Consider the following 21783-nt stretch of genomic DNA (forward strand, 5'->3'; position numbering starts at 1 on the left):
AGTTGTTGCCATGATTAAATCTGCAGACAGCCAAATGTTGCAACATTTTCCATAAATTCTTTGAAAGGTTAAAAACAAAACTGCAAGAATGTAGTATGTTGGAAGCATCACAATGAAAAGCTCCCTAACTTGTGAGCTTGACCCACATAAATCCTATCGAGGGGGTTCAGTCAAAAGCGGCTGGGTAGCTCAGTTGGTAAGGTAAACTGACATGCAGGAAATCAGGATTCGACTTCCAGGGGGGAATGAACAAGCAAGCAATTGAATTGGTGAGCAGTTAACACCACCCAGTGAGGGCCCTTGGGCAAGGCCTTTAACACTACTGCCTACCAGCATGAATGTGCATGAATGATCCTGGTGATGGTCAGAGGGACCAGCCATGCCTCTACCATCACCAAGTATGAATGAAGAGTGAATGAATGAATTTTTATTATTATAAAACCTGTGTGTGGAAGGGGGTTGCAGTATAGTGACTGTTTTCCAAACTCCAGAAGTCTTAGTTGGATTTAGGTTGAAGCAAAGTGATTTCCTCTCTTCTGCACAACCCTGCGTGCCAGAAATGCTAAAGAGAAAAAGACGCAAAAAGGAAGGATCGGAAGAAGACAGGAAGTTAGATAGACTGAGAGGAAATTAATGGCGAACCGGTGATTAAGTGACAGTCAGAGGAGGATGGAAACCACAAAGAGAAAGTAAAAGCCTGAGGAGAGTCAGGGAGAAAAGTAGAACTTTCTTCGCTCTTAAAACAATAAATAAAGACTGTAATTCTTTTTTCGATTGTGTCATAAAGTTAACTTTGAAAAGCCATCAGGCAGATCGGTCTTGACTCAATAAAATCTGACAGACTGGTTCAGTATTTCTGGCTTCATCTTTACTTTCACTGTTTTTCCCTGAGCACCTTTTTTCTCATCTATAATTTCCTTCCTAATTCCCCTTTCCTCTCCATTCAGCATATTTTTGCTGCACCTATATTTATTTATTAAACCTTTTTATTTTACCAGGAGGTCCCTTGAGATAAAATCTCTTTTTTGAGCCTGCCCCTCCTTCTGCCCAGTTAATTCACCAGACTGGCCCACTGGCCGTATAAGACTTGTTTGGTAAGTCTGCTCCTTTCTTTTGCAGTTCAGTCCTGTAATGTCAGGTGCATGAACGGAGGCAGCTGCATGGAGGACTCCTGCTTGTGTCCGAAGGGATATTCTGGCGGCCATTGCGGACAACGTGAGTGCAGCTCCTTCAGAGTCCACATACCTGAGTGGACATTGTGTGCAGAGTTCAGTTTCTTGTGTTGTTTCTAATCTGAGCCTTAATATACAGAAAGATGTAAACGATTCCAAAAATTAGAAATAGAGACTTGTACTCGACCTTTAACCTCCTAAGACCTGGCGTCCAGATGTGTGGACGTCACATTTTGTGGCCCCATGTGACTACGCCTGTAGAGGGGATAGCACGGGTCTTAAGAGGTTAAAGATTTCCGGGTGGACTTGAACTTTGAGACTTGTGGTTGCTGACTTGCTTTTCTGGAAGACTTCGCCATCAGACTTGACAACCACAATCTTTTTGCAATTCTTTTTACTGTTAGCTTGCATCTAATGACGCTCAGAAATTCTAAATTGAATATCCATCAGGTTTTTAAAGCACCATATTGACTTTTGGGAGATGCTATTAACTAGGTTTTAAGATTTGACTTGGCTTATGATTATTCCTGTCTCTAAAAACTGATCTGCTCAAACGACCTCTCTAACTGGAACGTGGATGAACTACCTATGACATTTGTGGACATCACATTTTGGGTTGTGTGCATCCCAGACCTAAATTTTACTCTACAAAATCTTGATGTCCACATTAAGGTTATCTAATGCAGTGTTTTTCAACCGGTGGGCCACAGCACACTAGTGTGCCGTGGGAAATTACCCATTTTCACTGATCTAAAAACATTTACCATCTCCACGATATCAACTCTGTGTTCATCCAAAAAGGCCCTAATAAAACACTGAGTAGTTAGGAATATGAAAGATTATAAAATACTTCTATTAAAGACATTTTGATAAGAATAACGGTACCGCGATTTAGCCGGAGCTTCAACTCTGTTTTTGGAAAAGTCCCACCCCTTTAACTGTCTCCAATCATTCTTGGAGGCTTAATCATACGTCATCAGTCTAAATAATCAGGAGTGATTAAAGTCTTCACTTCCTTGTTCCGATTCTGCTCATAAAGTCTCTCAGTTCCAAAAAAAAAATACCAGCTAAAGCTCGTCTTTAGCGGTGCAGCTTTCTACAGAATCCGGTATCAGACCGTGGAACAAGTGAACAAAACAATGAAGCTCAGAGAAGCGAGTCTGTCTGGCATTGGCGGCTTTTGCACTACATTTCCCATGATGCATTGGGTTAAAGTGACAGAGTCTCAGCGTACAAGTCTTCCCTGTTAAGCGTCTTGAAACCCCAATGAACACACATCAAACAGTTTTTAAATCTTCTTGATGAAATCAGAGGTCAACAGTTTAGTTCTCCTTCAAGGTTTGTGTTTATTAACAGCCAAACATCCCAGAGTTTGGTCCAAGTCATCTTTCTAACTGAAACATTTTTCTTATAATGTCTGGATTATTTTATATGTTAATTTTAAGAAGAAGTAATAAGAACGTTTAAGAAACAGGATTAAGGTGAAGTGGCCAACAGACACATTTAAACTAAATTGAAACAATTTAATCATCTAAAAAGAAATAAAACATTTTTGTTAAAGTTTTCAAAAACTTCATCTTTGATTAAAACAAGAGAAAAACTAATAGAACTTCAACATGTTCCCTTTTTGTGTAGCTACAGAAAACATAAATATAATGTTAGTCTTTTTGTGTAAAATTTATCAAACATATTGTGATCATATTGTTCAAAAATGACAGTTGCCTTTGTACGAACACTGAAAAAATGTTTAAAAAATAAATCATTATTTAGAAAGAATATATTTGTTTTTTTTTGTGAGGTTACATACATTTGCTTGTTAATAAACTGGAAGAAAAAACAACTACCAGGGTAAAATTTCAAATAATTTAGTTGAAAATTATTACGGAAAACTAACTTTATTACATCTTTAGGAAACAATAGCTGCAACTTGCATATGAGATTGCGGAGGGACTGTACATCAATACAGACCATGAGTTTCTCTTTTTTATTTTTTTTTTTGGATGCTGATGTGCCGCAGGATTCTTGTCAAGGATTGTGTGCCTTGGCTCAAAAAAGGTTGAAAAACTCTGAACTAATAGAATAAAATTGTTAGGAGTGTCATCCTGGAGGAAATGGCAGTTGCGGGAATCTTAATTACAGCAAATATACTGTAGTCACGTTGTTGACTTGTCATTGTACCTTTTTAAACAGCAATGACTCTTTTAATGAAGCCCAAATTATTATTATTTTTTTACTTTTGGTTATTGTTTTTACTTTGAATGAGATATTATTTTTAGTTTGAACTATTTTTATAATTGACTTTTATGAGGGTTAGATCAGAAAAAATACTATAGAATATAAAACAGAGAGATGCTCAGTTTTCGTTATTCGTGTGACTAAGATAGAGACTGAAGCCGAAGAATCGTGCTGATCTGCGTCTGACTCCTTTCACGTCTTATAGCTGTGTGTGAGAATGGCTGCCAGAACGGTGGGCGCTGCATCGGACCCAACAGATGTGCCTGCGTCTACGGTTTCACTGGCCCTCAGTGTGAGAGAGGTAAGTCCCTGGGCTCCTATTGTCTAATATTTTGTGATGCTGAAAAAGTTCTTGTGGTGCAATTATTACATGGTCCAGAAACACCAATCAAGTTCCACCTCTAAACTTCAATCTTTTGGACACTGTCTTGCACATCCAGACATACTAGAAGTTTTTGACAAAGGAATTTTGTTCTGATAACTTAACCATACTCCAAAATTTCGTATCATTATGATTTTTAATGAAGACAATAATAATACAATAATACAAAGAATGTATTTGTGGACTAGCCCAAAAACACACTGTTCACTATTAAAACGTGGACAATTTCAGAAAGTTTACTTAAAATGAATGTATTTCTAGGTAAAAATAAGCTTTGTGCAATGTCACAAAATGGAAAGATGCCTCCCAATGGGTGGAGGGCAGGTCCCACCCTGGACAGGTCGCCAGCATGTCGGACAGCTCACAATCACTCCAACACACACATACACACTGTAGAGACACCAACTACCCTATGAAGCATGTCTTTGGACAGGGGGAGGAGACCGGAGTGCCCGGATAAACCCCATGCATGCACGAGGACAACATGCAAACTCCACACTGAAAGGGCTCAGCCGGGATTTGAACCAGGACTTTCTGATTGTGTGTGTGTCTGTGGGGGGGGGGGGGGCTACATTTCCATTGATTCATGGGGTTACTTAGCTTTCATAGTTCCTCATCTTTTGTCTCACTGAGATAATACATCCATCAAAAAGACAAAAAAACTGTTTTACTTTGAAAGAAGTTGTTAGCCATGATGATTGACGCCATGAAGTGAGATCGGAAGGGTTGATACACCTTTTCAAATCAGTTCACACACATATATATATGCACGTCTATGTCAAGATAGATATTGCTTAAAGATATGAAGGTTTCAGCACTCCTAATTCAGCGCTCAGGAAGAAGTGTGGATGACTTCACACCCTCAGACAGACAGACAGAGGGTGTTTATCTACTGTGCTTTGATCTGAAGCTTGTGGTCTGTGTCTGCTGGGAAGTGGTAGCATGATGTTGGAGCTTGGTTATTGAGCAGCTAATGACAGAAAAAAAATGTCTCAACCTTTGAGATAAATCTACCGTTTCAACTTCCCAGAAGACCAAAACTTACATTTTTCTTTGTGTTTGACACCCCTGCCGACCTGTAACTGAATTCACTTTGTCCGTCTACAGATGTTTTTATCTGAAACAAAAACCCTCTGTTCTCCTTTCTTGTCCACTTCCTTTTACCGGATGAATTAAACCACAGCTTACCTTTAATCAAATGTTAGGAAACTAGTAACACTAAAAACCTTTGGGTTTTGTTTTCTTGGAAAATGTAAAACGTAAGGAACGGGTTTGTTTTAGGGAGTCTTACAAATATCTGGCAATAAATGACCCCCCCCCCCCTCACCATCAACACTCATTCTCATTCACAAAAACAATTGTAAAAGTTCCTCTGAAAAGTCATCATGGACGTTTCCTCATAAAGGCTAGAAAAAGGTAGGGAAGCATAGATGGAGGTAATGTTGGGAAGGGGTTAAAAGAAGAAAATGGAGTCTGCAGCTGTGTACACAAAGGCTGCTGCAGGGGAGTACAAACGCTCCCCACATCGACCAAAGAACTTTTAGGGGGACGGCACATAAATCTCAGCTTTTGTGCGCTTCTTGTGCCAGATAACCTTCAGTGAAATGCAAAAATCGTTGGGAATCACAATAGTTCAGAGCCTAAAGTTGCCACTTTGTCAGCATATCGCAGATATGTACATTTATTTTAATCAATACTTGCGTTTCTATGCTTTATTTTTATACTCCCCTTTAGAAACAACCACAGGGTATAAAAACGTTCATCCTTCAACAGCACATTTGTGATCACATTGAAAACAATATTATTCCTCCTGCAGTGGGTTTGGCCAGAGGAGATGCAGTGCCCCTGGTGTATCCTGCGGTGCTTTGGCTTTTTCTTGTGGTTTTAGAGTTTGTGTAACTCAGGACACGAGTAATTTGATTTACAGCATGATGCAGCCAGAAGAGTGTGATGAGCTGCGCTTTGGAAAGTCTGCCAGTGAGGGTGAGCGGGGTAAAGAAGGAATCATCTGTGAGTGTCTGAAGTACGCTCAAGTGCAAGGATGTGTCCTGCCACTGAATGCACAGGTCACTGGTTTCCCACAAAGATTTGAGGTAAAACGGCACAAAAACTAAAGAAATATGTGTTGGGTAGATTAGTGTTGTGCAATGCTTCCTGGAAGTAAATTCTGTTTCTCTTTTAAAGGGTTATTTGTGGGGAACAAGCCTTTATGGGTAGAGCATCAGACACAGTGGACAGGTAATTTGAAGTGACAGGATTCTGAATGACAAAAATTAAGCCAAAAGTAGGACTTGCTCATCGACTCAGGTTTGTTTCACCCAAACCAAGAGCGTGCTGAAAATGACCAATTGGGCGGAACCATTGACTGCATTGGAGAACTGGACCGAGCGAGTTTGACGTCACCCATAGAAAATGGCTTACTTCCGGCTCCCATCAAATGTCAATTCAGTCACCATTTTTTCATAACATGGATGCCAACATGTTGGAGCCAGATCAAATCATTAAGCAGTGATTGGCCATTTTCTAACTTGAAAAACTTGCACCACAGAAGAAAAAATCATTAAAAAAAGTTTGGATTAGCAAGAACATGTTAAAAATGGTTATTGTGACCAATAAAATGTCTTAGGGGTGGCTGTGGTGCAGTGGTGGGACAGTTGACCTCTGATCACAAGATTGCAGGTTTGATTCCTGCCTTGCCCGCCCATGTGTGTTCTTGGGCAAGACATTGAACCCCACCTTGCCTCTGGTGGAAGGTTGGCGTCAGTGTTTGGCAGCGGAGCCACCATCAATGGGTGAATGGGACTGTGACTGTAAAGCGCTTTGGGCCTTCGAAGAAGGTAGATAAGTGCTATATAAGTATATGCCATTTACCATAGCTATTTATTTTTCAATAGAAGTCTACAGGACTTTAGCTTCTTGAACCCAGCTGGTCCTTCTTGTTTGGAACACCAGCGGGGAGTGAGCGTAGCTTTAGAGTTTCTTGTGTGGTTTTCCATGAAGTGTCAACAGCATTTTACTTTTTTGTGGAATGGAGCTGTCAACTCGGTTCCCTGACTGTTCCCAGGACTGCCCAGTTTCCTCGAGCCAGAAGAAAAACAAATGATAACCTCAGGAGAACAATTTTCACCCCAGCAATCAGTGACATCATGGGCATTTTAAGGGGCTGGAAGAGGAGGAAGTTGAGCTATTTCTGCTGTCTTGACTCTGGTCAGAGAAGAATGGCTGGACAGCGTGGCTGCAGCCGTGACAGGCAGCATGGAAAACTGCGAGAAAAAATGTCAGCTGAGTTTGCAGCACTGGAGTCTTGTAAAAAATGTTATACAGTAAGGCTATTTAGCCTTTTAATGGTGGCCCCATTTAAAGAGGCTTCATTTGCAATAACGTTGGTAAACCCATTGATCCACAAAAGCCCAAATATTAAGTGAGTGCCCTTTAAAACAGCATGGAAGTGTTTTTTGAGTTCTGTTATACTGGCCTCTGGTTGTGCTAACATCTCTAAGCCCTGAGCTGCTTCCAAATACTGTAAATGACTTTATATTCTCAATTAAATAACCATTAATATTATTCACATGTTGATTTTCCGATAGTTTCTTTTGTGTTTTAAAATCCCTTTTGTGGAGCTTTAAAAATGTGCATGTTGTAGCTCGTTGCCTTTACTACATTCAAAGAAGTCTGCATTATCGCTTCACTGTGAAGTGTTGGAAAAAAGAAATTCCCAAAGTGGGCTGAAATAACTGGATGTGAAGACAAATTTTTTATTTTAGGCAGCGAGATTGAGAAACAAAAGAGAAAGGAAGTGTCTTTCATCACCTTCTACGAATTGCAAGTGTAAAGCTACGTTTATTCTGCCATCGGCAATGCACGTCCAAGCGGCCGCTTCCAATGAACAGTCTAGGGAAACGTGTTTTGGACTTCTGCATTTAAAAGTCTCGCATTAGCAAATGTTTTTACGACCATTTTCGGGTTCTATGCACAAAATGCATAGTCAGTGAATGCGCGTTGCAAGTTAAGCCAGGTGGAACTGTTTCCAATCAGTTATTCAGATTTGGTAACAATGTGCGGATGGCGTCCTTTTGGACTCATGGGGATGCAAACCCTTGAAAAATTGCTTATACATTCCTTTACTACCTTCTTTTAAGGCCCAAAGCTTTCTACAGTCACAGTACCATTCAGCCATTCACAAACATCCACACGCTGATGGCGGCTTTACTGCCGAAATCTGGCGCCAACCTATAACCACCAGGAGCAATGGGGGGGGTTCAGTGTCCTGACCAGGAAACTTGAAGGGCAAGAGGGGAACCAAACCTGTAATATTTTGATAAGAGGCCAACCGCTCTACCTCTGCACCGTGGCCATTAAAAAAAAGCCTAGATCAAGATTCTTGGATATGCACTGCTTCAACATGTTGCACCAAGCCTCTTTTGACTACTGCTAGTAAACAGTAGGAAAAGAAAAAGAATAAGAAGCCCCTCCCTGCACATCAGGGTGAACACCATGGGCTAAATACCCATGTGTTCTTGAACACGCGTCACATGCCCGTTGTGTCCGTAGCTTAGGAGTTTTTATCTGTGCAGTCTTCCACAGTTGTTGCTCCCGTGTTTGTTTTTGCTCCATGTAAAAACATTTAGTCACAGTTGAGTGGCTGCTCTGGGACAGAAAGAAAAGAGCCGGCTCCTCCACAAGCACTTACGGCCAAAAACCAAGAGCGATCTGAAGCCTGTTGATAATGGCGCTGATAAGACTAACAGAGGCCACTGCAGGATGGAGATAAACATTCCAGATACGTACATGTGCACAATTCAAGCATACACATGAGAACCATTTGTTTTTGTCTGCATGAGCTATTGGACACACACAAACAAAATGCTACGAAAGGAGCTACTCTGACACGCATGATGAAAGTTTGCACACACAGATGATTAGATTTCTTAGCAAGGTAAGTGGCTGCTTGAGATTTATTCTCAAAGTTGGTTTCCAGCTGTATAAAGTCTGGAGGCAAAACTTACCCACATTTAGCCTTTTGTCTTATTCATTTCAACCAATAAAGGTTTTGCCTCAGGAGAGTGTATATAAATAAGAGTAAACCCATCTTTCAGCAGTATTTTTTTCCACAGACCTTCCCCCCTGAGAATGTATGTAAATAGTGAGGACTTAATTAATTTACTCCCTGAATAATTTTTTTTTCTTCTTTTGATTCTCCCAACATTATTTTTCTGCCTCCCAGCGCTCAGGTCAGTGTTCAGTCCCACCTCCACGTTCCCATAGCTGCATCTGGTTGATGGGAAAATGTTCCCGTCAGCATCAGATTTTCTCTCACATGCGCCTTCACAGCACGCCGTCCTCATTTAACTCAACCCTCTCCAGAGGAGCCGCTTTAAAAAAAAGGACTGATAACGTTTTCTTCTTGTGGTTTGCCAAAGAAAAAGAATACATCATATGTGAAAGATGGGAGTGTATGACCACAAATCCAGATCCTTTAAATCCGGTTTAATTGTGAATGCTCTAGTGTATTTAAAAAATGTAACCTTGAGACTAATGTAAGAACTTTACGTTTTTTTCTATTCTATTCTATTAAACTAACTTTGATCCTCCATGGTTCTGCATCAATCCAGGACAATCTGTTTTTTTTTGTACTTAGCAAACCTACGGCTCAGAACTTTTGTTGCCGTCTTTTGCTGCAGATGAAGTGTCTTCTCCCCAATTTGTGAATATTTAAGACCAGTTGTGTGTGCATTAGAAAAAGGCAAAAAAGGAAATAAAAGGAAAATCTGGATTTTTCTTCCCTTGTTTTTTTTAAAACTATTTCCCCTGTATCCCTTGTGCTATCCTGGGCACTTTACCATTGGGAGTGGGGTCATCTAGACCCACTAGACAGTGCGCTGAACCTTTTTTCTTCAATGATTTGTGATCTTCACTGGTGTCCATGGATTACATGAAATCCTTCCACCTTTATCCACCTTTGTCATGGTAGGGAAAACACGTCAATGTAAGGGTGGGGTCATTTTGACCCCACAAGATAGCACAAGGGTTAAAGTTTTCTTTCTGTTTTTAGCACAGACAACACTTTGTGTGCTCCTCACTTTTTCCATTCTCCATGGAGTTACACAGTTCTTGAGAATGTTATCCTTTATACTTTGCATCATAAAACATAAATCCCTTATGCGTCAAAGCTTTCTTGAGCAAGGCACCAGCGCCGTTATGGCCTCCAGTACACAAACTGACACTCAGAGCTCCGTACATCATAACAACAGGATCTGAATGAGTGTTTGTGTAATAGCTTGAAAACAAAACATGCTGTAAAAAGCTGTGTTGTTAATGTGGAAATACAAAAAAAAAAAAAAAAAATTGCTTTTATTGCTATATTACTAGTCGCCAAACAAAGCAGCGATTGTTTTTAACAGTTTTCAACAAATGCACGAGATAATCAGTGAGATGTTTAAAAACACTTCAACAAGATTAGTGGATCTTATCGCTCCACAAAGCAAAACATCTTTTAACCATTTCTGTAATGTGAATAGTTAGTTTCGTAGAGGGAAAGACTGAACTGGACGTTTCTATTTTTGATTACTTAGAGTCTTGATGCAACAACAAAGAGCTGTTTTATTATTTCAAATACAGAGATGCTGACTTTTTCTGCTGGAGGCTTGTGTATTGACGTCATCGGATGGACAGTGGAAATGTAATTTTTCCAAAGCATCAATATTCCAGATGCCATTTGGAGTGAATATGAAAAGAAGACACAAATCTGATTGACTGACACATTTACCCTTCTTTGATGGCAGGCTTTTAAGTAAAAGACATTCTGTTTTCAGGCTTTCCAAGAAAGCTAAGACTCAGTTAGACCTCACCCCGGACCCTTCCAGCTTCCTCATCTGTGCGGAATGATTTTTTACAGAAATGTTGACAACATAAAGAGCCTATTCCATTAAAATTCCATTTTTGAGCTTTTAAGTGTATTACAATGTTCATTCCTCACTATAAACAACGCCATGGCGGTATTTTGATCCATTTATGCATTTCTGAGTTTTCCTCTGAAAACCTTAGCACAAGCCCCTCCCTCAAAACGAGCAGGTCCTCACATTGTGACGTAGACCAGTGAGAACAGCCCCTTCCAGGAAGAGTCTGCGATGCCAGCACCGCCCTCAGGCTAACAGACACGCCCACTTTCTCTGCGGAGTTAGTGGTGACGCTTTTTTTTATAAGCACAACATCCATATCCATCTTTGCAAAAGTTCTGATGTTTGTTTTTGTGGAACGCTGCCGAGGCCGGCTCTAGGTTGATGTCATGAAGTGGGCGGCACCCACAAGGAGTGAAAGGCGGAGCCTCAGAGATTCAGTTGTTTTACTTATGAGCAGTAAAATGAGCTGCGAAAATAACTCATATTTCATTATTTTTAAAATCATTTTCTGGGACATGTTCACAATTTAAGTATAAAGAAATACTCAGAAATGGAATTTTAAGCTTAATTTTCTCAATGTATGTCCTCCATCATAAGACAAATGCTACAGGAACAAGTTAACAACACGATTTTCATGGAAGTGGGTCTTCATTCATTACAGACTTAAATGCTCAAATATTTATTAGTTTCTCAAATAAAAAAGGGAAAGTTTTTGTAAACCATAGAGACAGAAAGTCTTAAACATTTTTTGATGATACAGTCATTCGATATATGACAAAAAGAGAAATATAAAATAAAATGCTGGCTCCTGCCTGACTGTTAATTTTCAGTGCTCTCAGGCTTCTGTGGACCTCTGTGTTGGAGGTGATCATGAATGCAGACGTACAGTGTGCAGATCAGCGCTCTATAGAGCGAAGGTCACGTGAGGATTGAGGATCAAAGACTATCTGACAGACGGCGAGTGAAGAGTCAGAAAGTGGGCAATGAAAACCGAGCCAGATGGATGGGAGAGCACTGGCATGAGCCCCAGGCTGCTCTCCGTGTGCTCGTCCTACTTTCTGCTGTCGTTTTCTTTATCTCACTCCTCTTTTCTGCTGTGCGTCAGTCTGCGTGACCTCCTGTCTTATGTCTCTGGAAACTAATCAAAAGTCAAAGTCAAAGTCAAAAGGTAAAAAAAAAGTCAAAAGTCAAAAGTAAAAAAAAAGTCAAAAGTCAAAAAAGTCAAAGTCAAAAGTCAAAGTCAAAGTCGGCTTTATTGTCAAATGTACTGCATCCATAAAGACATACAGCACAGATGAAATTGCTTTCCTCTCACCCCACAGTGCAAGCAGCATATAAAAAATAAATAAATAAACGATTTAAAAAATAGATAAAAAGACAGCAATAATAAGAAGATAAGAAGAATAAGAAACAAGAAACAAGAAGAAGAATAAGAAGAAACTAATGAGAGATTTGAAAAAAACTCACTGACAGGATCACTGAACGCTCACTTTTCATCTTATTTCTTCACACCTTCAGCTGGCCAAACAGGCAGTTTGTCTGTCATCTCCATTCCACCCGATGTAACCTTCCATAAGTGAAAGCTACATCGACTTTGAATTACTCGAGAAAGAATTTAGTGCTTAAATGCTCATGGATCATGCTCAAAATCTCTGATCTGTGAATCTTTCCCTGCTTAATCATGAGAGCATGACTAGGAGACAAGAAGAAACAGGATTGATGCACTTGCAGGATTGCAAAGAGAATAAATGAATGAATGAAGCTTGATTTGACAGATGCAAAATGAACACAAAGTCAACAATCAAATGCTTGGGATGAGAAGAACCATTTAACTCACCAAAAGTAGTTAAGAAGCACTCGTAGCATCCACGAATACCTTTCAGAAATACAAAATGTAAACAACTACTAAAATATCATAGAAAACAGGGGATAGGTACAAAGTCCAGGTAGAATTAAATACTAAGGTTACTATCAGGAGTTCATAAGTCCAACAGCTTGGGGATATTAGGTGTCTTGGAGTCTTTTTGTGTGTGCAGGCAGGCTCCTGTATTGCCTGCCAGAGGATAGCAGAAAGAAAAGTCCTATAGCTTGACAAGTGTGTTCTTTTGAGCATTGTACATACAAGAACACACATGATGTACACAGGTTCAGCAACAGAAAAAAAGGACACAGGTTTCTCCCAAACCAGTTCAAATGTTTCTACTAGATTGTTTTTTTCTGGAAAACCTCTTTAAAAATGTGTTATTTTGCAGCATAATTTAGTGAATTGTAGTTACAAACTTCTCAAAGGAACCAGAGATGTCCGATTAACCTAAGTCCTGGCATGTGCTTCATTACACACAGAGAGCACGTGCAGTGCAGTTAAGTCCCAAAGCAGAGTTTTTCAGAAAAAAAATGGTTATTGTGCTATTGCTTTTTTTAAACAAGCTGATTTGGATGCCAGAAATCACATTCCAGACCTGATCTTTAATCCAACTGTGAAAGAAAGAAAAACATACAGGACGATCTAACACGCTGGACCAACCTGCCTCTGTCCCTTATGGGCAAGGTAGCCACGGTAAAAATGAAAATCTTACCCAAAGTTAATTATCTCTTTTCAATGATTCCCACACAACCGCCACTAAAATGGTTCAAAACATTAGACTCATCCATATCAAGCTTTTTATGGAACAATAAACCTGCAAGAATTAGTCTAAAAACTTTAAAATCTGCAAAAAGCTGTGGAGGATTAGAATTACCTAATTTCCACAAATACTTTCTTGCAAATAGATTACAATACATCTTAAAATGGTTAAAAAATAATCCAGAAACCAACTCATGGTTAGACTTGGAACAGGCGTTATGTGGAAAGATCAACCTGTCAGATCTTCCATTTATTAGCCAAACAGTTAAAAAACAGGATTGTTTCAAAACTATTAATATAAACGCCACTTTAACAGCCTGGTGGGAATTTCTCAAAATATCAAAATCATCAATTCAACCGTGCAAAATGACACCCATCTGGAACAACCCAGACATCCTCATAAACAAAAAAATTATCCACTTCCCAGCTTGGCAAGCAGGGGGCATAAAACAACTAGAGCACGTAATTATTGATAGAAGATTCATAACTCCCCAGGAACTTCAAGACAAACATGGAATAAATAACTTCTTGGAATATCAGCAACTTAAATCAAGTATTACTAAAAAATTTAAATACAGAGACAACGATTTAAAGCTACCAGATGTAGTTACCACTCTGATCAATTTCTCAATGAATAAAACTCTCTCCAAAATATACAAACTTTTATGTAATTTAGATAATAACATTTCACTTCCGACAACAAAATGGGATGCGGATTTGAGCATCAGCACAGATGAAAGCTTTTGGTCAGAACTTTGTCTAAACACCTTTAAACTGACAAAAAGTCCAAATCTGCAGCTAATCCATTTTAAAACCCTTCACAGAATTTACTACACTGGACAGAGGATGTTCAAGATGGGTCTCAGCAACTCAGACATTTGTCAGCACTGTGACAGTAATCTACCCGACAATTACATGCATGCACTGTGGTTCTGCACTCCTGTCCAGGCTCTCTGGCAGCAGGTATGTGCCGATTTATCAGTCTGGCTTAAGGTTTCAATCACAGCTTCACCGTCACTTTGTGTGCTTGGTGACATGAGTGCCATCGATGTAGAAGGAGGATTAGGCTCTATCATTTTCATAACTCTTTGCATTGCTAAAAAAACTATTTTAACAAATTGGAAAAGCAAGAAAAATATAAATATAAGTCAACACAGAAATCTGCTGCTTGATCAGATCAGCTTGGAAAAAATGTCAGCCCAAGGTTCAAGTAACTTTGAAAGAATTCGGTCTCTCTGGTCTCCCATAGCTGACTCCATGACTTAGGGGGTGGGGGGGCCTGGTCGTCGCTGCTCCTTGCCCTTCTGCCGTGGGCTGGGGTGGGGGCCGGGGCCTCCGGTGCCTGGCGGGGGGTGGTGGGGGCTCCGTTGGTCGGGGGGTCGGGTCCGGCGCCGGGGTGGGGCGGGCTGGGGCGCTGCGTGGTCCTCTGGGCTTGGGTGTGGGGGTGCGTGGGGGGGGGGGGGGGTGGTGTTCTGGCTTGGCTTGGGGGGGTGGTCCCTTTGCCTGTGCTGGGGGGGGTTGGCGGGGGGCGCTGCTCGGGGGGGGGGGCCCGGCGGCGCTGGATGGGCTTCCCATCTACGCCTGGGGCTGGGATCAGCCCTTCCCTGGCTCTGGGGCGGGACGGGACAACCCTCTTGGGGCCCCCGGGCGCTCTGGGTGTCATCCGCTTCGGCTGCGGGGTCTGGGGTGGGGTGGGGTGGGGGGTCTTGTCGGCCCTGTCCTGTGGGGGGGCATTCTGGGGGAGGGGGGGGGGCCACTATTGGTGTGGGGCAGGGGGGGTTGACGGGTCGGGGTCTCCGCTGAGGCCATCGGCGGTTTCCCCGGCCGGTTGGCTGCCTCGGTCCCGTCGAGGCCTGACCAGAGCTCTTCTAGGGCCGGCGTTTGGGGGTGGGGGCCTGGGCTTGCTCCGGGGGGGGCCGGCGCTTTCTGGCTCCTCTCCCTCTGTGTGGGGTGGGTGGTGCTGGGCCTGGGGTGTCGGCGCCTCCGGGGGTGGGGCCCCTGGGCTGGGTGGGCCTGGCCCCCTTGCTGGGGGGGGGGGGCGGGGGACGGCTGTTTGACCACCGGGGGACAGTCTACCAGCTGTCCCCAACTTACCCCCTTCCTCATATAACCTCATAATAGGGTGAGGGGGTGGGGGGATTAGCCTGCGATGAGCCTTGGGGGGGGGGGTTTACTAGGCAGTGGCCCCCCCTCCTATGGTTGCCGTATGGAGTGGTCCCCCCCTCTTTCGGTTTTATTTGCACCTTAGACATGTAGGGCCCTTGGTAGGGGGGGTGCTTGGACATCACTGCCAGCAAGCAGCAGATGTCCTCCTAGCACCCTACCCGCCAATTTTAACCGCACCTTAGACATTTAGGGCCCCTTGGTGGGGAGGGTGAGGGGACATCACTGTGAGTAATCAGGAGATGTCCCCTTAGTGCCCTACCCGCCAATTTTAACTGCACCCCCCTTAGTACACACACCCCTCCCCCCTCAATATATACATCCCAACATAAACACACACACATGCACACACACACCCTCTTAAACACACATATACGCACACACACATTTTGCAAGGAAGGTGGGACCTAGGACCATCTGTCCCCTGCCTCTTCCCTGGTGGGGGGTACGGGCCCCTTTGCAGCGGCGGCCGTGTCCCCGGGGTGCCGGCTTCCTGGGCCCGGCGGTGCTCTCTCCGCGCGGTGGGGGGGTTCACATTACATCTGAGCCGGGGGTGTTGGTGTCCCTGGGGGGTGGGTTCTGGTCCTTGCTCCTGAGCGCTGGGCCCCGCCTAACTTCCAACTGTGGCCGAGCCTGGTCGGGCCATATTTACAACACCCCTTGTGGGCCCTCTTTTTTCCCCGGGGTTCCCCCCTCCTGGGCGGGGGCGGCGGGCCCCTGCCTTGCTCCTCCCTGGACCAACCGTGGGCCGGGCGGATGGCTGCCTGGAGTGCGGGGCGGGTCTCCCTTGGGGGGTCCTGGCTCGTACCTGGGGTTGGGGCGGGGGGATGCCCGGAACTCCTGGGTGGTGGTGGGGTGCTCATCTGGGGCTGTGGGCGTCCCTCTCCGGTGGGGCCCTGCGTTGGGCTCTCCCGGCGCGGCGGGGGGGCTGTTCTCCTGGTTGGGCTGGGGCGGCCCTCTCTTTCCCTCTGTGCCTCCCTGCTCTCTGGCTCTGGGGGGCCTTGCGGCGGTCCTGCTGGCCCTGGCCTGGGTGGCGGGCTTGGTCGCCCGGGCGGCGGTTGTTCCCTGCCGGTTTCCGTGTGGCGTGGGGGGGATTCCGGCTGCCGCTGCTGCTGCGGTGGGGGTCTTGGGGTGGGGATGGCTGGGCGCTCTCCTTCCTTCTTTACACATTCCACCATCCATATTAGAAGAACATGAGCACTCACCTGAGCACGGGTGTTGGCTCACCTTTGCACTGGCGGTTTGCGTGACTGAATGACTGAAATGTTTCACACTAGTTGGTTTTAAGGCATAAGTATGCGTGTGAGCACTATCTGTTTTGTGTACATGTCGACAGATGGACATTTTTGCAACTAGCAGGTGTGTTTGACACTTGGGTGTGTGTGTGGACAGGCTCCGCCCTTTTTGTACTGCATTTGAGCCTTACCATGGTGATTAACAACCAGTAAACTTGTTGCTCTATGCTGCTTCATGGTCTTATCCCCCTTCCCCTCCTACTATCACCCTCCTTCCCCCCCTCTTTCTAACGTCCCTCTCTCTTCTTCCCCTCTTTCCTTTTCCGTCCGGTCCAACACCAAAGATCTTCAAACATGTTTGAAATTAATAAAGTTTGGCCTCAATTACAAAAGGGGTTTATTCAGACATACCTTTGGTTTGTCTGAAGATTAATAACCCCTCTTGTTAAAGTAAAATATGTCCAACACAAGAGGCCCTCAGCTCTCATCTGTTTGCCCAGCTGTTGGACAGGACAAGGTAAAAAAAAAAAAAAAAAAAAAAAAAAAAGAAAGAAAAAAACTGCACAAGTAATGAAAGGCGTGCACGATTGAGACTATTTCACTGCTTTTACTGATTTGTATTGTTGTGTAGGGGAATGCTAATCCTGCAATTCATTAGATCCTCATTTCCTAATTAAGATGCTAAATCTTTCTCTAACCAATGTGATCTGTGCTGATTTCCAATCACAGACTACAGAACTGGACCGTGCTTCACCCAGGTGAACAACCAGATGTGCCAGGGCCAGCTCAGTGGAATTGTCTGCACTAAAACACTATGCTGCGCCACTATTGGCCGGGCCTGGGGCCACCCCTGCGAGCAGTGTCCTGCCCAGCCGCACCCCTGCAGACGAGGCTTCATCCCGAACATCCGCACCGGAGCCTGCCAAGGTCAGATCTTCCACTTTGTCGAATTCGCACACCTCACAGGTCCTGCTTTTACCTTCATCTGAGCTGCTCTGCAGCAGCTGTGTAAAAAACAAAAAGAGAAACCCAGAGAGGTTCTGAAGTGCACAACTGCACCCATCGACACAATAAAAATGCTAACCCTCACTTTTTCCATCATCATCTCAGCTGCAGAACATCCTCCAGCCAGTGTTGACAGCACTCGTGGTACATGTATACAGTGGGCCGGATACACACTCCAGTTTTCCTGCTGTGATGCGACTTGGCAGATATAACGGTGCGAACAGCTTGTAGGAATACTTGTAGCTGTACGTCAGGGAAGTTCAGTAAATATCATTGTCTGTCACTGAAAGTCAACGTCTGGATGAGTTTGGGCAGTCATTATGATGAAGAAAGGCCTTCAAAAAACACAAACTCTTTTATCTGATCAGCAGTGCAGCGACACGGTACAGCAGACAGCCTCTGAAACTGGGGATTCTGCCAGCTGAAAAACTGTTTAGAAACTGCCGGTGGGCTGTGATTTAAAAAAAAAAAAACTCTGGTCATCTTTGATGTTATTGTCAAAGCGTTCCAGTGGTCTTTTAACTTGGACAATGCCTTTTTTAGTCAAAAAAGACAAACCGAAACAAAAACGTATGTTTTTTTTTCTAGGACATAGTTTCTGCAGAGCGGCAGGAGTTAGTTAGAAAGTCACCTCTGCATTGTGGATGGAACTGTTAGCAACCCCCCCCCCCCCTTCTCCCACGCTGAGAGCTCTCTGTTTACATGCCAACCTAACGTTACCAGTGCAACAAAAATGACGAGCGATGTGGGAGCTGTCCTGCCGTCCATTTTGAGCCAGATTCCAGCTCAGACGAGGAAAGGGAAGACGTACATGGATTTAGTCGGAACAAAAACAAGCTTTTTCAAAATGAATTTTTTTTTCTGCTCCTAATATTCCTTTAAAAAATACTCAGAAATGCAGTTTTGAGCTCAGTTTTCTTTGATATGTTCTCCATCATCAGAAAAATGCTACAAGAACATGTTAAAAACACCAGTGAGTCTTTAAAAAATTGTGGATTTTTAAGGAATGGTTATGCATGCTCAACATTGCTTGAAGGCATACATAGAAGGAAACATAACAGACACTCTTTGCATTCCTTCCTAATAAACTGCAGGCCTACCAGACTATGCAATAATCTTCCATCAACAAACAGCACATGAGGAGAACATTTCCCCTTTTCCAGGAACTCAACCAGTCTCTTTGTTGCCCCCGTTCAGCTCCTCTCATTTGAACAGCAGGTTTCCCCCTAGTTGGGTATTGATAAATGACATGTTAATGGCATCCTCCCTGTGGAGTCCTGAAGCAAACTAGCCACATTTCAATTTTTGCAGCGCTGAAAATGAAGTTGAATATTAGGTTCCTTTAGTGTATGAAGGCCTTTTCTGGGTCGTACATAAACAAACCTAAACACACCTGGAAACACCTAGATGATGTTTATTTAGCAGAATAGACATGGGGCTCCTTATTTCTTCTTCATTGCATATCAGAGTCTTCATGGTTTTGATGGGATGTGTGCCGATAGCATGCAACCGTCTGCTAGCTTATCTTGTTGAGAGCTTTACATACCTTTATGTACTTTATATACTTTTTGCAAACATTTCTATTATGTTTAACTTGAAATTCACATAGAATGTGTAACTAATTCTAAGTACCACCTCCTCTCTTTGTGCTTAAGCTGCTCATAAATTTTCCCATCAGAGTACAAAAAAAAACTTTTTAGAGAATGTGGGCTTTATTTTCTGCCTGAATGTCTTCTTACCTCTGTCTCGAGTTGTGTTTTCGCGCACACATTCATGCTAACACACACACACACGTCCTGGCTACAGCACAAAGCAAACATGACCATGAATCCAAATGCAAGTACTCCAGGCTTCCAATCAGGATGTTTGGCAGTGGTACTCTCAGCTTCTTACACATGGAACTTCTCAACATTTTTTGCTTTTCCCATCAGCGGTGAATTCATGTTTTGCACTGATTGTGAGCATGTGTATGTAGGTCACTGTAGACACGATCAGAGACCATCACTTTTTATACACCTACACAACCCATATACTGGCAAAAGTGACTCACTCCATTTTTGAGAAAGGTATAGTTAAAAAGTCATTTCCTATTTGAGAGCTGACGTACGTCTTACTGGATGAGGTCTTGGACATCACAGCTCGAGCCAAGTTAGTGCACATTGCAGTAAGTTCAGTGGAATGAAGACTGAAGTGTTCAAATGGTGGAAAATTGCAAAAAAGACATATTAAACACTTTTATTAAAAACATGTGACAAATGTACTTCTGAAACGCTTCGTTCTTCACTATTTTCTCATCCACTAAACAATTTGTGTTTCTCTTCTTCTGATAGATGTGGATGAGTGCCAGGCAGTGCCTGGATTGTGTTCTGGAGGCAACTGTATCAACACTGTGGGATCCTATGAATGTAAATGCCCCGCTGGTCACCGTCAGAGCGAAACCAGCCACAAATGTGAAGGTTAGTGACAAAAAGTCTGATTCATGTGAGGAAATAAGATAATGGCTGCAGTGTAAAAGGGAAGCTGCTGAATCCCTTTTGAAGTCAAAGGTTTGCTTGAGCCTGTCGTGGCTATTATTGGACTAAGGAGGGAGCAGGACTGGACACCAGTCTGTGGCAGGCAAAGGTTTTTTATGGGACATTTTTTAAATTTATAGTTAAAGTTCCACTCAGATCATTATTTTAAATCTATTTCCAAAGCGTTCTCAGTGGTCTTTGAGGCTGGATTCAGACTGGACACATTTAAGAGTATATTTCACCAGATAATCCAGAACAAATTTTCCGTCTGGATACATCCAATTGGACCCTGGACCAGGATCCGCTCTTGGACCCATCCTTTGAGGTGGTCTCGGTTCTTTTCCATTAAGACTGAGCTTCGGTTGGCTCTGAGATTCCTCAGTCTGAATACAATCCGTTCACAGAGGGGAACAACTGAATCAAACCACCGTAGCCGGTCGTCACGTGATGTAAACAGAGTAGGAATGTGGCAACAAGTGTTATCAAAGAGGAAGAAAAAGGGGTCCAACTCCCTAGGTTAGAACTTTAATTTTAACACAGCTGAAAACCCATTTTAAATGCTTTTCTGCATCTTGCTGTTCCTGCACCTTGTGCACCATTGTATCATCCTAAAACGTACCTTGTAGTTTCCTTCACAGAATTCTCTGATATTGCTTCTCACTGTTTCCCCGACAATCTAAATGTCATAAACACTCATCAGTTTTAGCTTCTTGTCAGTGCGTGGAACTAGAATCTTTTTATTTAATTCATTCATTCATTTTCTATTCCGTTCTGTCCCTTTCGGGGTCACGGGGCTGGCGGAGCCAATCCCGGCCACTTGTGGGCATAGGCAGGGGAGTCCCTGGACAGGTCGCCAGTCTGTCGCAGGGTAGAATGTCCACAATCACACATCCATTCACTCTCACACTCACACCTAGGGCCACTTTAGAGTTGCCAATTGACCTATGAAGCATGTTTTTGGATGGTGGGAGGAAGCCGGAGACCCCGGAGAAAACCCACGCATGCACGGGGAGAACATGCAAACTCCACACAGAAAGGTCCCCCATTGATGTTCTGGTTCATGTTCCCCAGCCGGGACTTGAACTGGGGGACTTCTTGCGGTGAGGCAAGAGTGCTAACCACTGCACCACATTGCAGCCCGTTTTTTTTTTGTTTTTTTAATATGATCAAAATTAATATCAATTTTCACTTATTGGCAGCAAATCATCAAAAAACAGCTTCTGTTAGTAAAAGAAATGGTGCTAAGGAAAAAGATAGAGTTGCTACAGCCTTGTTCATGTTCCATGGTTCTTGCTGAAGACTTTTTTTGCATGTTTCAAACATCAAAAGTTGTCAGTTGTGGCAGGCAAACAAAACTATTTCTTAAAAAAAAAGAGGTTTCGTTTTTTTAAAGCTCAAATGAATCAAACATGAAAATAGAGAAAGCTTCGGATTCGATTTTGGGAGTTAAACGTAAAAAACAAAACATCAAATGACCCTTTTCTGATCTGTTTTAGGGATCACTGCCACAAATCCCCTCTCTAAAATGTGTCTTCAGTCATTCTTCTTTGCTGTGG

At 43.1% G+C, this 21783-nt stretch overlaps 1 protein-coding gene across 1 annotated transcript in view; it reads left to right on the forward strand.

The window, feature by feature from the left end:
• fbn3 (fibrillin 3) overlaps window positions 1-21783 on the forward strand; it is a 73737-nt gene that overhangs the window by 15288 nt on the left and 36666 nt on the right. The window contains exons 5-8 of the mRNA XM_004067848.5: window positions 1120-1215; window positions 3613-3708; window positions 17439-17636; window positions 20045-20170. Of these exons, the coding sequence (XP_004067896.1) occupies window positions 1120-1215; window positions 3613-3708; window positions 17439-17636; window positions 20045-20170 (516 nt within the window). The remainder of the gene's footprint in view (window positions 1-1119; window positions 1216-3612; window positions 3709-17438; window positions 17637-20044; window positions 20171-21783) is intronic.

Source organism: Oryzias latipes, chromosome 4 (assembly GCF_053564925.1).
Source record: "Oryzias latipes strain Hd-rR chromosome 4, Olatipes_Hd-rR_3.1".
NCBI classification, from domain to species: domain Eukaryota; kingdom Metazoa; phylum Chordata; class Actinopteri; order Beloniformes; family Adrianichthyidae; genus Oryzias; species Oryzias latipes.